We start from the raw sequence: 17,529 nt of genomic DNA on the forward strand, positions 1-17,529 counted from the left end.
GCTCAGTAATTGCGGCACGTGGGCTTAGTTGCCCCGTGGCATGTGGGATCTTAGTTCCCTGCCCAGGGATCGAACCCCCGTCCCCTGCATTGGAAGGCAGATTCTTAACCAGTGGACCACCAGGAAAGTCCCAGGGATAGGGATTTAAAAGCACAGGGTCAGCTCAGGAGGAAGGTGTAAACTAGGGCTGTGGGAAACTCTGTGACAAAACTACTACATACCTGCCATTATGAATCCTTTAACATCTTGACATCTTAGGGGCCTGGCTGCCTAAAGGGTTTCTAGAGCCATGGTTTTAAAGTATTTTATTTCACTTTTCTTCATCACAGTACCCTTTCTTCCAAAGACAGCTTACCTGAAAGCCCAGTATCACAAAACAGACTAATGTGAAATTATTCTGATTGCAGCAGGGGGTGGCGTGGACCCACTTCTTGCCTTACCCCATTCCACCCCTGCTCCTTGCAGCCCCCTCAGCAAGGTTGGCCCCCCAAGGGAGCTCATTGGAACAGGATTTGGAAAGCACTGACCCAGAGAACAGAGTAGTGAAAGCAACTGTCCATGTGTATAACAGGGGACTCAGATATACTATTGTGCTCTTCTCTGAGGAGGAAGGCCCCCACAGCCTCCTTCCCCAATACAAATAAAATGCATATTTGATACTTTCTCAATTTTATAAAAAATTGTGAATAAAAGTAACTTTAGAAAACTATGAATTTTTACTGACGTGTAACATGCAATCCAATAGAAAAAGTATGCTTGCAAATGAGCATACTCTTCCCAACCACTCCTAAGACCCTGCAGCCTAGAAATTCTAGCACCACTACTGATGGAGAAACCTCTGTGTGCTGAGGAAAAACCCTATAAACAGTTGTGTGAATTTGGACAAGGCACTGATATTTCTTGGGACAGAGAAAGCATTAAGTAAATGGCAGGGATGGCGATGAGAAAGAATACGTAATAATAATGGCTAGCATTTATTGAGTTCTTAGACAGTGAACTAAACACTTTGTCTATTAACTCAATCTTCACAACAACCCTATGAGATCAGCACTATTATTCCTATTGTACAGATAAGAAATAACTTCCCATGTTTGGCTAATGAGAGGCAGAGCTAGGATTTTGGGAACTAGGAGTCTGTTCAAAGAATATACCTACTCTATAATCAGAATGGATGTGGCCGTAGCCCTGGAGCCATGATCTTGGAGGCCCCATGCTGACCCAGGCTTTTACCCTTGGGTCCTGGGGAAGGCTGGTAGGTCCTGAGGGAGGACAGTTGAGAGGCTCAGGGCAGCAAACTGCTTGCCAACCAGTATAAAAATATTTCAGTGTTTTAACACTTGGCATGGCTGTACCAGTGAGTATCAGCTAAGTGTCAGCCCTGATCTGAACCCAGGTAGTCTGGATCCATAGTCCTCTACACTATATATACTGCTATAGATGAGAAAGTCTTCACAGAGGAGGTGACTTTTGAGTTGGGTCTTGAGAGATGAGTAGGAACCTTGAGAAGAGACATTCTAGGCAGAGGGAACAACAATTGAAAAGACGTGAAGGCAATAAGAAAACAGTGTGATGTATTCAGGGCAGAATAAGACATTTCCTATGGATAGAGCAGAGGACGTATGAGTAGGGAATGGTGAGAGGTGAGACCAGAATGGTTGAGTGTGGTCAGATTGTGAGAGGCCTTTGATGCCATGCTGAAAGATCCATTTTACACTAAGGCATTGCAAGTTTTTAAGGCAGGGGAGTGACATCTTCCTGTTTGTATGTTTTGGAAACAGTACTAGTATATAGCAGTATGGAAGGTATATTAGATGAGAGAGCGTATGTGAACGTATCAACACCAGTGAGTGGGCTTTTATAATAATCAATGTGAAGCATTGGGGCAGTGAACAATTGAACAATGTGAACAATTGGGGCAGTGACAGTAGGGCTGTTAATCTTAATTAACACACCCAATATGATGTGTTATCCCATGTGTTACTCCCCTGCTCAGCATGCCAATGACTGCCCTTTGCCTGTGGCAGTGGTTTCCAAAGAGTATTCAGTAGAGCCTTGGGATTCCTGCAGAAGTATCTCAGGGGCCCAGGGGCCATGTAAAAGGTAAAGGGATCCAAATTGGTGGGCTTCTTAGTTCCCACCCCCAATTCCAGGTAAGATATTTGGGCTTCCAGGTAAGATATTTGGGAAAACATGAGTTCAGGGAAAATAATTTAAGACATTTTAAGAAAACCACTGCCTCACAGAATAATGAATTTTCTTTTCTCTACCTGTGGAACTCCCACTAGAATTTCAGTACCTATTGCAGATGTGCCCTCCTCTGCAAAGCTTTTTGTGACTTTCCCAGCCAAAATTCATGGGTCCTGCAGCTCTGTTCCTCCACTGTCCCATGCTCCCTTCCATTGTAGCACTTCCCACACATTTTATAATTCTATGTGTGCATGTCTGTCTCCCCAACTAGACTACAGACTCCTCAAGAGCAGGAGCCTTAGTCATCTCTTAGTCATCTTTGTATTCCCAGCATCCTGTATGGGGCTTGGTAATATCCTAGCTAGCATTGTTTGGGTATGTGCTAGACTCTGTTCCGTGTGCTTTATGTCTATTAACTCATTTAAGCCTGTTATATAATTACTGTAATCGTCCCTATTTGGCAGATTTGGAAACTGAGGCACCTAGAGGTTAAGTAACTGGCTCAAGGCCATGCTGTTAATGGAGCTGGAATTTGAACCCAGGCAGTTTGCCTCCAGAGCCTTTGCTCTTAAACACTCTGCTATATTCCTTTTGCCACATGATAGGCATCCTTAAAGTTGACTGAGAAAATGAATGCATGAAATGATAGCTGTTTGAGCCAGAGAGGAGGAACAGCCTTAAGTTCCTGCTGGCTATTTAGTTGGGACCTCAAGTTTGTTCTGAGGTTTGCCTGGCCATTGGCTCTTAACCTGAGAGTAAGTAACAAAGTCAGTCCTGTTCCTTAAATTCTTTGGTGGATTTCAGTTTAAATACCTATGGCTAGGGCTAATATCCAGCTGGTGCATATGGATATAGCCATATCACTAGCCTGCAGCTGGAACATAGTCTTCTAGGTAGTACCCTATAATTATTGGTCGGTGTCTGTGCTCTATGAGTCTTTGAATTGTTTGACTTTCTTCCCTGCCTGTACTATGGATAGGAAGTTTCGATTTGGGTATTGGAGACAGGAAGTATCTGCTTCCTGTTGTAAAAGTCACTGTCCATGTTGCTTCTTCCAGGCTCCTACCCTGGAGTATTACAGTGGCTACAAGACCTCTGATCTTCACCCCTTGGTCAGGCAGCTGAACATCCTGCTGACTTTGCGTTTGTGCAATAGGCTCAAGACTGTGCATTCCAAGTATTCTCACCAGTAAGTACCAAGCTCCAGTTGAGGCTGGGTTTGTGCTCAGTCATGGGGAGGCCCAGACTAACCTCATTTAAGGGAAAAGAAAGATTCAGGTACTTTTTACCTTACTTTCTGCTCCAGAGTTAAAGCAAGATAGGGAACCAAGGGCCTATGTCCCACTTATTCCATGGAGCCTGCTTGCTTTGGGCTATTTTACACTGAGCAGACCCCTCTTCCTTTTGCAGGGTCTTCTTTGAAGTCACCAAAATCCCACCCTTGGACGTGTTGAAACTGGAGGAGATTTTGAACTGCTGCTAATTCTGAGGCCGAGGGTCTGGTACTCTGGCAGCAGCCACCGGGGCCAGGCAGGCGTGTAAATAAGCTGTATTTATTCTGTCCTTGAATTTGTCTTTTCATCACTTTTCTTCATTTTTACTGTTTGTCTATTCCCAAACTGATAATGTTGTAAATATTTGTGTTTTTTTATGAAAGAGAAGAAATTATTGTTGTATTTGATTAGAAATTTAATAAAAATTAATGGTTGTTGTTAACATGGCTCACTTCCCCCCTTATTGCTCAGGAGCCCCACACATAGCCCTGTTTTTTTCCTGCCTAGTAAAGGCTGTGCCTCAGGGTCTAGCTTATCCAATTTCCCTCTCTGTTTGGAGACTTTCTCTTCACAGGAAGAGGAATTGATCTAGGTGTGAACTGATGAATGAGTCTGTAGACTTGTGGTGGGAGGGGTAGTCCAAAGAGACCCCACTACCCGACAGGCCTCAGTGTTCAGATCTGGGGCAGCTGGAAACGTGGGCCAATACCCTTTGGTCCCCATTTCAGGTTGCCAGCTTTCCTTGCTTCTTCCTAGATGATGAAAAGGTAGGGATAAGGATTTTCACTGAAATGTACCCCTACTTTTGTAGTAAGGTGTCTTTCTAGAGTCTAAATTTGAAAAAAACTTTGAGTGGTGCACTGAAGTCTCTTTTGGTCTTTCAGTAAAGAGGAGAAATTTCCACCTGTGAAATCAGCAAGATGTCCCATGAATGTAAGCATCAACCAGTTGCTCAATCCTTCATTCATAAAGCTTTAAGGAGGTTCTACTCTCTCTCTCTCTCTCCCCTATCTTTGGGGTAATGTGTACTGGTACAGGTACTTCAGTTGTTAACAGAGGACTTGAACATCTTCTGTGCTGGTTGATGAAGAGCCACTGCCTCAATCTTGCCTCTAGGACCTCTGGGACCTCCCCACAATCTAGCAACTGAATCAAGTAATGTCTGTCATAGCAGGAGACCTCCAGGACTCTGTTCTAGTACTGTGGCTGGCAACTGTTGTGATTGCTCTGTGGCTGATTGTTATCACTTGTCAAATATTTTGAAAATTAGTCCTGGAGATGGATATCTGGTAGGGGGGGCAGTCATTGAAGACTCCCCAATTCTGACCCAAGAATCCCTATGCTAGTCTGGTCATATCTCCTTTTCTGAAGGGTTGGACACAGGAGGGAGAGCATGTCATGACCTTAGATGTCTTAGTGCTTTCTATTTTTAAAAAACGTTTTATTTTTTTGTTTCCTCAAATTTTATTTTTTAAAAACTTTTATTGGAGTATAGTTGATTTACAATGTTGTGTTAGTTTCAGTAAAGTGATTCAGTTATACATATACATATATGTATATGTTCTTTTTCAGATTCTTTACCCATATAGGTTATTACAGAATATTGAGTAGAGTTCCCTGTGCTATACAGTAGATTCTCATTGGTTATTTTGTATATAGTAGTGTGTGTATGTTAATCCAAAGCTCCTAATTTATCCCTCCCCCCTCCATGTTTCCCTTTTGGTAACCATAAGTTTGTTTTCAAAATCTGTGAGTCTGTTTTAGTTTTTAATTGGAGTATAGTTGATTTACAATGTTGTGTTAGTTTCAGGTGTACAGCAAAGTGAATCAGTTATACATGTACATATACCCACTCTTTTTTATTTTTATTCTTATTTTATTTTTTTTTGCAGTACGCGGGCCTCTCACTGTTGTGGCCTCTCCCGTTGTGGAGCACAGGCTCCGGACGCGCAGGCTCAGTGGCCATGGCTCACGGGCCCAGCCGCTCCGCGGCATGTGGGATCTTCCTGGACCGGGGCATGAACCCATGTCCCCTGCATCGGCAGGCGGACTCTCAACCACTGCGCCAGCAGGGAAGCCCCCCACTCTTTTTTAGATTCTTTTCCCATATAGGTCATTAAAGAGTATTGACTAGAGTTCCCTGTGCTATACAGCAGGTTCTTATTTGTTATCTATTTTATATACAGTAGTGTGTATATGTCAATCCCGATCTCCCAATTTTATCCTTCCCTCCCTTTCCCCCCTGGTAACCGTAAGTTTGTTTTCTACATCTATGCCTCTATTTCTGTTTTGTAAGTAAGTTTGTTTGTATTATTTTTTTGATTCCATATATAAATGATATCATATGGTATCTGTCTTTCTCTGTATGACTTTCTTAGTATGATAATCTCTCAGCCCATCCATGTTGCTGTAAATGGCATTATTTCATTCCCTTTTTTTTTTTTTTGCAATACGCGGGCCTCTCACTGTTGTGGCCTCTCCCGTTGTGGAGCACAGGCTCCAGACGCGCAGGCTCAGCGGCCATGGCTCACGGGCCCTGCCGCTCTGCGGCATGTGGGATCTTCCTGGCCTGGGGCACGAACCCGTGTCCCCTGCATTGGCAGGCGGACTCTCAACCACTGTGCCCCCAGGGAAGCCCCATTCTTCTTATTTATTTATTTATTTAATTTTTTGGCTGTGTTGGGTCTTTGTTGCTGCGCACAGGCTTCCTCTAGTTAGAGTGAGTGGGAGCTACTCTTCGATGCAGTGTGTGGGCTTCTCATCGTAGTGGCTTCTCCTGTTGCAGAGCACGGGCTCTAGGCCCACGGGCTTCAGTAGTTGTAGCACGTGGGCTCAGTATTTCACTTAGTATGAGAATCTCTAGGTCCATCCACGTTGCTACAAATGGCATTATTTCGTTCATTTTTATGGCTCATTGTATATGTACCACATCTTCTTTATCCGTTCATCTGTCGATGGACATTTAGGTTGCTTTCATGTCTTGGCTATTGCAAATAGTGCTGCAGTGAACATTGGGATGCATGTATCTCTTTGAAGTATGGTTTTCTCTGGATATATGCCCAGGAGTGGGATTGCTAGATCATATGGTAGTTCTATCTGTAGTTTTTTAAGGAACCTCCATACTGTTCTCCATAGTGGCTGTACCAGTTTACATTCCTACCAACAGTGTAGGAGGGTTCCCTTTTTCCCACACCCTCTCCGGCATTTATTGTTTGTATACTTTTTGATGATGGCCATTCTGACCAGTGTGAGGTGATACCTCGTAGTTTTGATTTGCATTTCTCTGATAATTATTGATATTGAGCATCGTTTCATGTGTTTGTTGGCCATCTGTATATCTTCTTTGGAGAAATGTCTATTTAGATCTTGTGTCCATTTTTTGATTAGGTTGTTTGTTTTTTTGACACAGAGCTGCATGAGCTGTTTGTATGTTTTGGAGATTAAACCCTTGTTGGTTGCTCTGTTTGCAAATAGTCTTAGTGCTTTCTTACCCATTGTGTCAATTTTCCATTCTCCCTCCCAACTTGCTTTGCCTTGATGACCAGATATCATTAGGTTCCCTCTTGCCCCATCCCACTGCTTTGCAGGATGACTAAAGGGTACAGCCACAGAGGTCCAAGCTGCTTGGCAGTGATTTAGCTGGCACAGCCAACTAAGTGTAAACATGCTAAAAGCACTAGGCTGGAAGCTGTCTTGCAAATCTCCAGCCTCACTAAAAGGAAGTGTCTTGTTTGTACCTGCGTTTTAATTCTGGAGCTTCATCGGGGAAACAACTGGTTTATTTCCTCTCCTTTTCTCCAACTCCATTGTTCTTTAGAGGTGCTAGTGGAACCATCAATCATTTTTGTTATAATCATTGCACATGTCTCAAAATTTATTTTACACTCATCACTACTTCAGAGTTAAGGTAACTATTAGATCTGGATCTTGTTGTTTAATGCCTTTCTAAAGAAGCACATCTATTTCTTTATCAAGAATTTGTGTTTATATTTTGATTCTTCTAGTTCAGTATAACTGGTTTTCTTTGTAACCTTATGGATTTTTAACAGTTTTATTGAGATATAATTCATATATCATACAATTCACCCACTTAAAGTGTACAATTCTATAGTTTTTCATATATTCACAGAGTTGTACATCTATCACCATGATCTAATTTTGGAACATTTACATCACCCCAAAAAGAAAGCCCATACCCAGTAGCAGTCAGTCTCCATCCCCACCCTCCAACCCTAGACAGCTACTGATTTACTTTCTGTCTCTATAGATTTATCTGTTCTGGACATTGCGTATAAATTAAATCTTACAATGTGTAGCCTTTTGTGTTTAGCTTCTTCCACTTAGCATAATGTTTTCAGGGTTCATCCACATTGTAGCATGTGTCAGTATTTCATTTCCTTTCATTGCTGAAAAACGTTCCATTGTATGGGTATACCACATTTTGTTTATCCAGTCATCAGTTGATGGAAATGTGGATTTTTTCCACTTTTTGACTATTATGAATAATTCTGCTTTGAACATTCATGTACAAGTTTTTGTGTAGACATGTGTTTTCATTTCTCTTGGGTATATACTGAAGAGGGAAATTGCTGGACCACTTTACATTACCACCAGCAGTGTATGAGGGTTCCAGTTTCTCCACATCCTCTCCAACATTCTTTATTATCTGTTATGGCAGTTCTAATAGGCATAAAGTGGTATCTTACTGTGGTTTTGATTCACATTTCCCTGATGGCTAATGATGTTGGACATTTTTTTTCTTGTGCTTATTCACCATATATGTATCTTCTTTGGAGAGATGTCTGTTCACATTATTTGCCCAGTCTTAATTGGGTTATTTATTTCTTTATTATTGAGTGGTAAGAATTCTTTATATAATCTGGATCATACATATGATTTGCAAACATTTTCTCTGATTTTGTGGATTGTCTTTTCACATTCTTGATTGTGTTATTTGAAGCATAAAAGTTTTAAATTTTGATGAAGTTTAATTTATCTAAGAAACCATTACCTAGTTTAAAGTCATGAAGATTTATCCCCAATATTTCTTCTCTGAATTTTATAGTTTTAGCTCTTACATTTAGGTCTTAAATCTATTTTGAATTAATTTTTGTATACGATGTGATATAGGGGTCCAACTTCATTTTCTTGAATGTGGACATGTTACTGAATTGGTCGCCTGGACCCACGCCGGGGTCCTAGCCCAGGCCAAGTCCTGTTGTCTTGGCCAGGGAGGTTCTTTTTCCGATCTGATTTGCCAGTAATGAAACCGATGCTGAGACTGGAACAGCACAAGCTTTATTCAATAGCCAAAGAATGGGGAAGTGGGAACCTCATTTGCAAATCAGCTTCTCAACCCAATTTGGGTGGAGACACCATATATATAGGAGGATTGATGTAAAATGGAGGGAATTGGAAAGAGAGGGAGGAATATTCATGATTTATCTGAGAATAGAAGTGTGGTTTGGACCAGAACTGAGGCAACACTCCTTTTTAGTCCTTGTATGGACTTTTCTGATTGTTGTCATGGCAATTGTTAACTGTCAAGGCACTGGTGGGTGTGTCATTTAGCCTACTAATGTATTACAATGAGCATATCGTGAGGCTCAAGGCCTACTGTAAGTCAAATCTTCCACCATATTGGGCCTAGCTGGTTCTAACCAGTTCTTGTTTTTCTCTTTGCAGCTTCCTCCTGAAACTTAGGTAAGAGCACTTGGTTTACATTCAAGGAAGGGACAGGGGTATGATTCTGGGGCAACAGCCTTGGTAACATATCCAGTTGCCCCAGTACCATTTGTTGAAAAAACTATTCTTTCTCCACTTAATTATCTTGGCACCCTTGTTGAAGATTAATTGACTATAAATGTGAAAGCTTATTTCTGGACTCTCAATTCTCTTCCATTTACCTATATGTCATCCTTATGCCAGTACCATAACATTTTGATTATTGGCTTTTTAGTAAGCTTTTTAGTAAGTTTTGAAATTGGGAAATGTGAGTTCTTCTTCATTCCTCTTTTCTTAAGATTGTTTTGGCTATTCTGGGTCCCTTGCATTTTTATATGAATTTTGGCATCAGCCTGTCAATTTCTGAAAAGAAAGTTGAGATTTTGATAGAGATTGCATCAAATTTATTGGTCAGTTTGGGGAGAACTGCCATCTTAACCATATTAAGTCTTCTAATCTATGAAAATGTCTTTTGTGCTGGTCTCAACCTGTTCAAAACCAATGTTGTGGCTTGGCTTGCCCTGTGGTTCTTATGATTGCAAGATCCCCCCAGCAATAACCATCAGAAAAACTTTGAAGGAGACAAGTTTTTTGCTTACAGGTCCTGGAAAATACACAGCACACCTGGAGCCACATAGCAAGGTCAAGGGTTGGGGGAGAGAGAGACACACACAGAGACAGAAAGGGGAAGAGGGAGACAGAGAGACATACAGAGAGACAGAGAATGAGTGAGCAAGCCTAGCTGGCTGCTTTTATTGAAGGTGGGAAACTAGGGATTCTGGGGCTCACTCATTATTGGTGAATTGAAAATAGAAGAGGGGAATTTGAAGCTAGAGAATAGAAAAAACAAGCAACCCAAATGGTCAGTTATCAAAATCAAGCAAGATTGCTAAAACAAAGGAGTAGGAACTGGGGTGGGGGTGACTAGCAATGTGTTTTTTGAGGTAGCCATCTTCGAAGTGGGTGCCTCTTTGAAGTGATGTCTGGGCAATCAAAGCTTAAGTCAGACATTTGCATTACAAAAAAGAGAAAATCCAAATGTCAGGACTTATACTGCAACATGGTATGTCTTTCCATTTATTTAAGTATTTCTTTTCAACAATGTTCTATAGTTATCAGAGTGTAACTTTTATATGTCTATTGTTATATTTATCCCTAAGTATATTTTTTTTAATGGAGCCATCAGTCTTGATCACTGTCAGTTCCTTTCTTACATATTTCAATTATGGCCTTGTAAGAGGGTGACCTTGTTAAGTCTCATCAATTTTACCTCCCAAATATTTCTTGAATTGGCATTTTCATCATAATCTCTATTATCACTGCCCAGGTTTGAGATCTCATCTATTGCCTAGATTACTAGAGTACTTTCCTAACTGGTCTCCCCATCTTCAGTCTTGTTCCCTTCTTCTTCACCCTCCATATAACCACCAGAGTGATATATTTAAAATTCGATTCTAGATTACAGTTCTGGGTAAGATGGTTAAGTACTTGCTACTCTTTATCTGTCACTGAGCACAATCATAAAACCTGGACAGAATTCATGGCACAGCTGTTTGAGAGTTCTGAAAAGTAAGTAGCTGCAGGAAGATTGAAGAAGGACACCAGCATTTGAGAAGCCAACAAACAAATGGTGAGTTTCCCACTCCCCCCACCCCATTCCCTGACCTGAACTTAATGCATTTGGAAACCTGGAAGTGAGTACTATACTACAGGCAGAGAACTCCAGGAGAAGCCCTCTAGTTCTTGCTTGAGAAGTGAGAGAAGGGGGGAAATCCTCCATTTTTCCCTTTATTTCTCTTCTCTCACATCCCAACCCTCAGGCAATCATGCAGTGGCAGCAACAGTGGCAGCAGTGAGAGCCTTCAGGAACCAATACTCTTGGAGAGGGGAACCCTTAGTCTCTGATGGAGCTCTGGCCGCAAGAGAGCTGAGCCACACACTGTTGCTTTTTTATCTCTCTTTTCCCACTGCTTGTTTCCAGATGTGGCACAGCTGCAGAAGTGAACAATTTCCAACTGGAGGACTGAAAGGGAAGTCCCAGGAATTAAGTAGCACTGGGGAGACTGTGGAGAGGTGGGAGGAAACTGACCCCATAATGTTTTTTGTTAATGACCTCCTAGATACCCACCACTAACCTGTGCCTATGTTGATCAGATCCGAATGAGCATACCAAAGAACTGAGATAACAGGCATCCATCTAGATTCCAGACTGACCACTTAGTCACACACAAACACACACACCAGACAGATCTGAATAACACTGCAAAAGCTTTGAAAACTGAGCTGACATTGAACCATCAGCCCACGGAAGGCTGGTGGGAACGTGTGACCTGAACCTAATCAGATTGACTGCTAAAGCAAAAACGTAAATGTTTTCCATACAATTTAAGCAAGACTTAGAGTTTTATAATGTCATATCAAAATGTCCAGGATATACTCCAGGTTTACCAGGCATACAAAGAACCATGATCATCTCAAGTTGCATGGCAAAAGGCAATCAACAGATATTAACAAGAGGATGCAGATGTTGCACTTATCTGACAAAGACTTTAAATCAGCTACTATTAAAAACTCAAATGAATGGCACAAACACTCTTGGAACAAATGTTAAAATACAGAGTCTAATTAGATAAATAGAAGATATAAAGAAGTAGAAACCAAGTGGAAACTCAGAATTGAAAAATACAATAACTGAAATTTTAAAAAAACCTCACTGGATGGGCTTAATAGCAGAAGTGAGATGTCAGTAAAGAGTCAATAAACTTGAAGGTAGATAAATAGAAATTATATAATGTGAACAACAGAGGAAAAAAGATTAGAAAAAAAATAAACAGTGCCTTAGGGACACATGGGACAATGATAAAATGTCTATCAGTCATGCCACTGGAGATCCAGAAGGAAAGGAGAAAGAAGCAGTGCTGAAAAAAAGAAATCTTTGAAGAAATAATGGCTTGAAAAATTCCCAAGTTTGGTGAAAGACACCAACCTACAGATTCAAGAAAATGAGTAAATCCCTACCAGCATAAGCCAAAGGAAACCCATAGATAGATACATCATAAGAAAACCACTGAAAAATAAAGGTAAAAAAATCTTGAAAGCATTCAGAGAGAAATGATGCATTATGTATAGGGGAACATTGATTTGAATGACTGTAGATTTCTTATCAGAAACTCTAGATCAGAAAGAAGCAACAAACAATTTTTCAGATATTGAAAGATTTATCAATCCAGAGAATCCAGCAAAAAATACCCTTCAGGAATGAAGGTAAAATTTAAAACACAATTTTAGATAAAGGAAAACTAAGAAAATTCACAGCAAGCAGACCTGCTGAAAAAGAATTGCTAAAGGAATTTCTTCATACAGAAGTGAAATGATACCAGAAGGGAGAGTGGAACATTACAAATGATGGAAGAAGACAAAAATGGTAAAAATCTGCGTAAATATAATAGACTATTTTTCTTCTCCTGAGTCTTGATTGAAAGCGAATTACAGCATTTTCTGATGGGATTTTCAGTGTATGTAGATGTAATACATAAGGAAATGATAGCACAAAGTGGAGAGGGTAAAGGGCCCAAAATGCTGGAAAGGGTTTTACATTGCAAATAAAGTGGTAAAATATTGATTCTAAATAGACTGTGAAAAGTGTGTGTTTTGTAATCCCTAGAGCAACTACTAAAAAAATTAGACAAAGAGATGTCAAAGTGACAATAAATAAATTAAAATTGTTTACTAAAAAAAAAAATTGGTTACTAAAAAAGTTTAAATAATTCTAAAGAAGGCAGGAGAAGGGAAACAGGAATAATAATTCAGAGGAACCAAACAGAATATAAACAGTAAAATGGAAAACCTAAATCCAGTCATATCAATAATTATATTAAATGGTCTAAATGCCAATGAAAAGACAAAAATTAAAATGGATTAAAAACACAACCCAACTGTATGTCACCTACAGAAACTCACTTCAAATATAATAGGTTGAGAGCAAAAGGAAAAAAATAGATAGCATTCAAAAATGAATGAGGAGGAGCTTCAAGATGGCGGAAGAGGGCTTCCCTGGTGGCGCAGTGGTTGAGAGTCCGCCTGCCGATGCAGGGGACATGGGTTTGTGCCCCAGTCTGGGAAGATAAAACATGCTGCAGAGAGGCTGGGCCTGTGAGCCATGGCCACTGAGCCTGCGCATCTGGAGCCTGTGCATCTGGAGCCTGTATTCCACAATGGGAGAGGCCACAACAGTGAGAGGCCCATATACTGCAAAAAAAACCACAAAACAAAAACAAAAAAACAAAAAAGATGGTGGAAGAGTAAGATGCAGAGATCAACTTCCTCCCCACAAATACATCAGAAATACATCTACATGTGGAACAACTACTACAGAACACCTACTGAATGCTGGCAGAAGACCTCAGACCTGCAAAAGGCAAGAAAATCCCCATGTACCTGGGTAGAGCAAAAGAAAAAATAAACAGACGAAAGAATAGGAATGGGACCTGTACCAGTGGGAGGGAGCTGTGAAGAAGGAAAGGTTTCCACACACTAGGAAGCCCCTCCGTGGGCGGGGACTGTGGGTGGCGGACAGGGGAAGCTTCAGAGCCATGCAGGAGAGCACAGCAACACGGGTGCGGAGGGCAAAACGGAGAGATTCCCGCACAAAGGATCGGTGCCGACCAGCACTCACCAGCCCGAGAGGCTTGTCTGCACACCCACCGGGTTGGGTGGAGGCTGAGAGCTGAGGCTTAGGCTTCAGAGGTCAGATCCCAGGGAGAGGACTGGGGTTGGCTGCGTGAACACAGCCTGCAGGGGGCTAGTGCACCACAGCTAGCCGGGAGGGAGTCCGGGAAAAAGTCTGGAGCTGCCGAAGAGACAAGAGACTTTTTCTTGCCTCTTTGTTTCCTGGTGCGTGAGGAGAGGGGATTAAGAGCCCCGATTAAAGGAGCTCCAGAGACGGGCATGAGCCGCGGCTATCAGCGCAGACCACAGAGATGGGCATGAGACTCTACGACTGGTGCTGCAGCCATCAAGAAGCCTGTGGGCAAGCACAGGTCACTACCCACACCTCCCCTCCTGGAGCCTGTGGTGCCTGCCACTGCCAGGGTCCTGTGATCCAGGGACAACTTCCCCGGGAGAACACACAGCATGCCTCAGGCTGGTGCAACATCACACCAGCCTCTGCTGCCTCAGGCCCACCCCACATCCGTACCCCTCCCTCCCCCTGGACTGAGTGAGCCAGAACCCCTGAATCAGCTGCTCCTTTAACCCCGTCCAGTATGAGCAAAGAACACACGCCCTCAGGCGACCTACATGCAGGCGCGGGTCCAAATCCAAAGCTGAACCACGGGAGCTGTGCGAACAAAGAAGAGAAAGGGAAATCTCTCCCAGCAGCCTCAGGAGCAGCAGATTAAATCTCCACAATCAACTTGATGTATCCTGCATCTGTGGAATACCTGAATAGACAACAAATCATCCCAAATTGAGGAGGTGGAATTTGGGAACAAAGATATATATTTCTTTTTCCCTTTTTCTCTTTCTGTGAGTGTGTATGTGTATCCTTCTCTGTGTGATTTTGTCTGTATAGCTTTGCTTTTACCATTTGGCCTAGGGTTCTGTCTGTCGTTTTTTTTTACTTAAAAATTTTTTTCCGAATAATTATTTTTTATATTAATAACTATTTTATTTTACTTTATTTTAAAATTTTATCTTCTTCTTTCCTTTTTTTCTCCCTTTTATTCTGAGCCACGTGGAGGACAGGCTCTTGGTGCTCAAGCCAGTCATAAAGGCTGTGCCACTGAGGTGGGAGAGCCAAGTTCAGGACACTGGTCCACAAGAGACCTCCCGGCTCCACGTAATATCAAACGGCAAAAATCTCCCAGAGATCTCCATCTCAACATCAAGACCCAGCTCCACTCAATGACCAGCAAGCTACAGTGCTGGACACCCTATGCCAAACAACTAGCAAGACAGGAACACACCCCATCCATTAGCAGAGAGGCTGCCTAAAATCGTAAGGCCACAGACACCCCAAAACACACCAATAGACATGGACCTGCCCAGCGGAAAGACGAGATCCAGCCTCATCCACCAGAACACAGACACTAGTCGTCTCCACCAGGAAGCCTAAACAAGCCACTGAACTAACCTTAGCCACTGGTGACAGATGCCAAAAACAAAGGGTATTACGAACCTGCAGCCTGCAAAAAGGAGACCCCAAACACAGTAAATTAAGTAAAATGAGAAGACAGAGAAACACACAGCAGATGAAGGAGCAAGGCAAAAACCCACCAGACCTAACAAATGAAGAGGAAATAGGTAGTCTACCTGAAAAAGAATTCGCAATAGTGATAGTAAAGATGATCCAAAATCGTGGAAATAGAATGGAGAAAATACAAGAAACGTATAGAAAGGACCTAGAGGAAATAAAGAGCCAACGAACAGTGATGAACAACACAATAAATGAAATTAAAAATTCTCTAGAAGGGATCAATAGCAGAATAATTGAGGCAGAAGAACAGATAAGTGACTTGGAAGATAAAATAGTGGAAATAATTACTGCAGAGCAGAATAAAGAAAAAAGAATGAAAAGATTTGAGGACAGTCTCAGAGACGTCTGGGAAAATATTAAATGCACCAACATTCAAATTATAGGGGTCCCAGAAGAAGAAGAGAAAAAGAAAGGGACTGAGAAAATATTTGAAGAGATTATAGTTGAAAACTTCCTTAATATGGGAAAGGAAATATTTTACCAGGTCCAGGAAGCACAGAGAGTCCGATACAGGATAAATCCAGGCAGAAACAGGCCACAACACATGTTAATCAATCTATCAAAAATTAAATACAAAGTAAAAATAGTAAAAGCAGCTAGGGAAAAACAACAAATAACACACAAGGGAATCCCCATAAGGTTAACAGCTGATATTTCAGCATAAACTCTGCAAGCCAGAAGGGAGTGACAAGACATATTTAAAGTGAGGAAAGAGAAAAACCTACAGCCAAGATTACTCTACCCAGCAAGGATCTCATTCAGATTTGATGGAGAAATTAAAACCTTTACAGACAAGCAAAAGCTAAGAGAATTCAGCACAACCAAACCAGCTTTACAACAAATGCTAAAGGAACTTCTCTAGGCAGGAAACACAAGAGAAAGAAAAGACCTACATTAATAAACCCAAAACAATTAAGAAAATGGGAATAGGAACATACATATCGATAATTACCTTAAATGTAAATGGATTAAATGCTCCAACCAAAAGACATATATTGGCTGAATGGATACAAAAACAAGATCCGTATATATGTTGTCTATGAGAGTCCCACGTCAGACCTAGGGGCACATACAGACTGAAAGTGAGGTGACGGAAAAAGATATTCCATTGAAATGGAAATCAAAGGAAAGCTGGAGTATCAATTCTCATATCAGACAAAATAGACTTTAAAACAAAGACTATTACAAGAGACGAAGAAGGACATTACCTATGATCAAGGGATCAATCCAAGAAGAAGATATAACAATTGTAAATATTTATGCACCCAACATAGGAGCACCTCAATACATAAGGCAAATACTAACAGCCACAAAAGGGGAAATTGATGGTAACACAATCATAGTAGGGGAATTTAACACCTCACTTTCACCAATGGACAGATTGTGCAAAATGAAAATAAGGAAACACAAGCTTTTAGTGATACATTAAACAAGATGGACTTAATTGATATTTATAGGACATTCCATCCAAAATCAACCGAATACACATTTTTCTCAAGTGCTCATGGAACATTCTCTGGGATGGATCATATCTTGGGTAACAAATCAAGCCTTGGTAAATTTAAGAAAATTGAAATTGTATCAAGTATCTTTTCTGACCACAATGCTATGAGACTAGATATCAATTACAGGAAAAAATCTGTAAGAAATACAAACACATGGAGGCTAAAAAACACACTAGTTAATAATGAAGTGATCACTGAAGAAATCAAAGAGGAAATAAAAAATATCTAGAAACAAATTACAGTGAAAACACAATGACCCAAAACCTACGGGATGCAGCAAAAGCAGTTCTAAGAGGGAAGTTTATAGCAATACAATCCTACCTTAAGGAAAAAGAAACATCTCAAATAAACAACCTAACCTTACACCTAAAGCAATTACAGAAAGAACAAAAAAACCCCAAAGTTAGCAGAAGGAAAGAAATCATAAAGATCAGATCAGAAATAAATGAAAAAGAAATGAAGGAAACGATAACAAAGATCAATAAAACTAAAAGGTTCTTCTTTGAGAACATAAACAAAGTTGAAAAACCATTAGCCAGGCTTATCAAGAAAAAAGGCAGAAGACTCATATCAATAGAATTAG

At 41.0% G+C, this 17,529-nt stretch overlaps 1 protein-coding gene across 1 annotated transcript in view; it reads left to right on the plus strand.

Moving 5' to 3' along the window:
* The window catches only part of CCNB3 (cyclin B3), a 54,996-nt gene extending 51,093 nt beyond the window's left edge, over positions 1-3,903 (plus strand). Inside the window, 3 exon segments of the mRNA XM_033409650.2 lie at positions 3,246-3,376; positions 3,598-3,664; positions 3,666-3,903. Of these exon segments, the coding sequence (XP_033265541.2) occupies positions 3,246-3,376; positions 3,598-3,664; positions 3,666-3,755 (288 nt within the window). The 3' untranslated portion in view covers positions 3,756-3,903.
* Positions 3,904-17,529: the final 13,626 nt, after the last annotated feature.

Source organism: Orcinus orca, chromosome X, assembly GCF_937001465.1.
Source record: "Orcinus orca chromosome X, mOrcOrc1.1, whole genome shotgun sequence".
NCBI classification, from domain to species: domain Eukaryota; kingdom Metazoa; phylum Chordata; class Mammalia; order Artiodactyla; family Delphinidae; genus Orcinus; species Orcinus orca.